Source organism: Morone saxatilis, unplaced genomic scaffold (assembly GCF_004916995.1).
Source record: "Morone saxatilis isolate NCDOM2014 unplaced genomic scaffold, NCSU_SB_2.0 Contig18, whole genome shotgun sequence".
NCBI classification, from domain to species: Eukaryota; Metazoa; Chordata; class Actinopteri; family Moronidae; genus Morone; species Morone saxatilis.
Window position 1 is genome coordinate 2,029,960 of NW_023339740.1, and position 4,766 is coordinate 2,034,725.

The 4,766-nt window shown below is 40.8% G+C and overlaps 1 protein-coding gene across 1 annotated transcript in view; it reads left to right on the plus strand.

Annotated features, from left to right (window-relative positions):
- Positions 1-1,458: 1,458 nt before the first annotated feature.
- Positions 1,459-4,766, plus strand: part of LOC118327730 (myotubularin-related protein 14-like) — a gene marked incomplete at its 5' end in the record, with an annotated part of 14,590 nt that continues 11,282 nt past the window's right edge. Inside the window, 1 exon segment of the mRNA XM_035661160.1 lies at positions 1,459-1,591. Within this exon segment, the coding sequence (XP_035517053.1) occupies positions 1,459-1,591 (133 nt within the window).

Here is a 4,766-nt window from a genome sequence, read left to right on the forward strand (position 1 = left end):
CGCAGCACGTCCAGTCTGAAATACCACTTGATGGCCAAGCACACAGCTGATGCAAATTCTCCGCCCCCTCGTCAAAGCCAGGCGACAATGGATGACTTCAGACAGAAGCACATGGATACCACAACTGTTTTGATCCCTTAGAAAGGGCTGTTGAAGGGGCTGTTTGTGTGACAAAGTATTTTTTTCACCCTTTGTGTGAGAGATTATTTGCTCAAGTGTTGGAATGGTTAGTGTGAAATTGAACACTACAGTTATATTGCCAATGTTTTCAATAAAAACATTGGCCAGAGCAACCAATACTTTTCATGTTATGGCATTAAATAGAAAAAATAATGGGACAAAAAGAAATCAAGGTACCTTAGAATAGATAAATGTGCGATTAATTGCGAGTTTTAACTATGACAATTATGCGATTAATCGCGAATTAATATTTTAATCGTTTGACAGCACTAAAAATTACATTTCGGCAATCAAATAATGTGAGTATTACCTTTCAAAATGTGGAAGTATTTTATTCTTTTTATATGTTTTTGATTAATTAATGTAATTTTTTTCCTGCATGTACCACTGGAGCCAACTTGCATAGTTTGAGAACCAGTAGTCTAGGGCATATGGGAAATGGTAACCCTAGATTTGCAAAACGTGCGCAGTTGATTCATATATAAACATAGATATACTGGGAGCAGTTTCAAAATATTCTCCTCCTGCCGAGTTTGAATTGTTTCCAAACGTTAACCAAATGGTTATTAATGTAATGAAGGTCCCGTAACCTTAAAAAAAGCAATAATTCTAACACAACCACAATGTTTCTCTAAAGTTATTTTCATGCCTAAACCAAACTAACAGATCAGTGCGCTTTAAATGCGCCCTCATCCTTGCCCCTGGGTCTAGATGTCAGAAACCTATCATTTTAGATATTCACAATTAAGTCCTAAAGTGACAAATCACGCTATTGTAGGTTATTTGTTGCAATGCACGGTAATATTAAATCAACACCAGAGAATAGCCTTATTCTTAAGGTTGTACAGCTGTTACAACAACTTCACATTTGTACAACATCGTAGTAACATCTAGCTTCAGTTAAAGACCTGCTTTAACTGAATTGCAGAGTATACAGGACAAAACAATGCTTCTCATACCTCCATGGTAATGGCTTACCATGAAAAAAAAAAAAAAAAAACTTGCTCAAGGAAGAAACAATATTTACAAATTTCGCAAATCTAGTATTATCATCTAGACACGACCCTGCTGGATTTTAGTTATTAGCGTAGTTACCAATGTCAGTGGGGTTTTGAATAAAGTTTTCTTCCTTATGGAACAGAACCTGGAAGTTCTGGTTTCACTTCAGGTCTCATACACCTGTGCTTTCCCTGCTATATGTCTAAATGTCTGCTGAGAAAAAGGTCTACTGACTTAGGAACCCGAACTAACAACCCTACTGTGTGTGTTTGGTTTCAGAGTCGAGGGATCGCGGCAGTGTGACCAGTCTGAGCAGCGAGTTCTCCCTTATCACTGAGGAGGCGGGCGCCGTATCCAGCCTCAACAACGAAGCAGTGGACATGTTCTCCAGCCAACCCCAGGCCTCCAGCTGGTCAGTATCACACAGGCTCACAAAAGTCAGGAATTCATTTCTTTTAAAATATTTGTTTTGCAAAGTTGACGGATACATGTTTATTATTCATATTTCATCAGTATGTTTTTAAATTTGAGCCTTTCCATGAACACCAGCACACACACAGCAACATGTAACATGTGCCAGTGAGACGATGAAAAACGAGCATTAGTCTATGAAAAGCCTTGTATTGTTGCTGTAAATGTCTGACAACATTATGGAAAGGAGCCTACAGAATTTTTTTTTTTTTTCGGTAACCTTTTGCTTGATCCAGTCTGTGAAATCTACTCTATGGGAACTGGGTCATAGCACCCGCAGGAACATATCACATAACTCCTGAGATTTTTGAACGAGACTTCTCCTTGAGCGAGACTTGATTATACACACAGTGAACCAAGCAAAAGGAACAGAACATTTTTCATTTCTCTGCACGGTTGTGTTGCCAGACACTTATAATAACAATCTGAGCCAGTCAGTAGCAAAAACAAGCACTTTGAGGGTATCTTTTGATTGTGTGCAATTGCCCGCAAGGATCATGTTTCTCATTTCGCAGCTGCAGCGCTCTCACTTAATACTGGAACAAATTCAAAACTTGTTGTTAGAAAATTAAATCCAGGTTGAAAACGACCAACAATACCCTTTTGGTTCCCAACCTGGGTGTTGGATCCCCCACTAGGGGTCTCCAAAGCTTCACAGGGGGTTGGAAGGCCTTCTTGATTTTAAGGGGCATAAAAAAAACATTAAAAAATATACACAGTAGACCTATATATTAGCATTTTGTTTATTTCTGTGAAGAAAACTAAATTAAATAGTTATTTTGAAAGTTTAGATTATTGTTTAAGATCTGAACTGAAGAGCTGAACACAAGCTACATTCACAGAGCCTTCACTCAAGTCAAGTCGAGTCAACTTTATTGTCAAGTATGTGCAATAAAATCTAAAACATGTTCACGGTTTGATGAACATGTTGGTTTTGGTTGCTGTCATGCATGTGGCAGCATTAATTGTGATTGATTATTATAATTATTCATAATTCCCATTATTATTGTTATGGGGGGAGTTGGGTGGAGCTGGGGTAGGGTGGGGGATATGTTGTGACATACAGTCATCACCAAATGGGTCGACTCTTTCTCACGATTTGTCTTAAAAATGGGACACCACATTACCAACTGGCTAAATTAGCTCACACTGATTAGACAATTATCTTACCGAGTAGCTAATGTTAAGCTCCAATTAGCACATTAATAAAAATACAAGTAATTACATAATAAAAATAAATAGAAATATGAATATAATAAAATATAAATAAGATAATAAATATAATCAAAGAAATGTGCTTTCAATCAATAATTTTATTTGTATATGCGCCAATTATAACAGAATATCTCAGGACACTCAATATGAACAGTTATGACCGAATCTCTCTTTTAACATTTACAGAGACCCAACAGTTACCACCAATGAGCAAGACTTGGCGACGGGAAGGATAAAACTGCCTTTAACAAGCAGAAACCTCGGATCAGACCCTTCGGCTCTAGGTGGGTGTCATTCTGCTCTTGACCAGTTGGAGAAGAGGAGAGAGAGAGGAGACGAGAGAGAGATGAGAGAGAAAACAGATGTACAGCAACAACAGTAGCAACAATACATTACAACAGTATTGATCGATGACGATCATGAGAAAGACGGTTGGACGACGGACGACAGCAGCAACGATGGGGGACAGCGAGCATGCGACAACAGCAAACCGCAGCAACAACAATACTCAACCAACAACTAATAATAATAACAATAATATCAGTGATATTAGCAATGGTAGGTCTTAGCAGGGCCAATTGGGCAGGAGGCTCCACAGGATCCATGAGAACCTGCAGGACGATAAAGCACAAGAATTCGGGGAAGAAGTGAAATTAGTAACATGCATAATGGGAGCATGAAGAGTTGCAGAAAAGGAGAGGAGAAGTAGTGTGAATGATATGTGGTATGTCGTCCTCTCTTTTTGTTGTCTCTGTTTGTTTTGTTTTTTTTTTTTTTGTTAGGTTGTCGTTTGTATATCTTGTATATTATATATGTTGGTTTTGTGTTGTGCTGAGCGCCGGCGGTGTGGTGAGAGCGTGCACGTGAGGTGCAAAAAAACAGTAGGCACGGAAGACGTCTTTAAGCGCTAGCGTCGTTAAGAACGTGTGACGCTGTTGACGTGGTCTGGCGCGCTCGCGCCGAACCACGACTGGGAAGCTGGTTCCACAGGAAAGGACGCCTTGGTAACTGAAGGCTCTCGGCTCCTGCTTCTAGCCGTTTGGTGGAGGACGACTATAGCGAACCAGCAAGCTAGCCAGACCCCGCATTCAGGCAGAACGTAGTGCTTTTAGAACGGGTGGAATGACCGAGCGCTGCCCTATGGACTCTTCCACCAAGCGAAGGAACCCCCCGCCAAACATGAAAGACGCCTTTGATAGGTGGAGGAGAGAGACTGTTGGATTGAGAACTCTACCTCCCTAAAATTTACAGGACCGCCAATGCCGAAGCAAAGCGGCGGAAACGCCAGAGACAGAGAGAGTGACGCTGGCCGGCCACGGTTGCCTGTCAGTCACTCGTGCTGGCCAGCGTTTTGATTTCACATTGGATCTACATTAGTCTTTCTTCTGCACTCGGTCTGTGACAGGGGATGCGTCAAAGTTTTGTAATATTATGTAAACTGAAAGACAGGCCAGCGTCCCCTCAGGAGCGTTTTCTTTATGTGCGGAATTAACACCCTGACAAGCTCCTCGATCAAAGATAACTCCAGCATTCCTGACAGGGGCCCCTCGCTAGAGCCGCCCCCAAGGGCACATCGCCATCTAGATAACTATACTCCCTTTAGAAAGTGGTCTCTGGCAGGTTCTTCCTGCGGCCGCCCAGTTCTTGTTTTTTTCTGGAGTTATAACATCAGAAAACTTGCAGCCTCATCCCAGGATTCCTTAGTTCCTTCCAAGACATGTTCTGTCAATTTCAGATACCATTGATTAAACTTCACTCAGGCTTGATGCATAGCTATAACCTGCCGTATCATCGCTGCATAGCAATGACACAGTTAACTTCCTTTGCCGTACAGGCGACCATACTATATGTATATATATATATATGTTCTATGTATGTTATATGTATGTATGTATATTTAT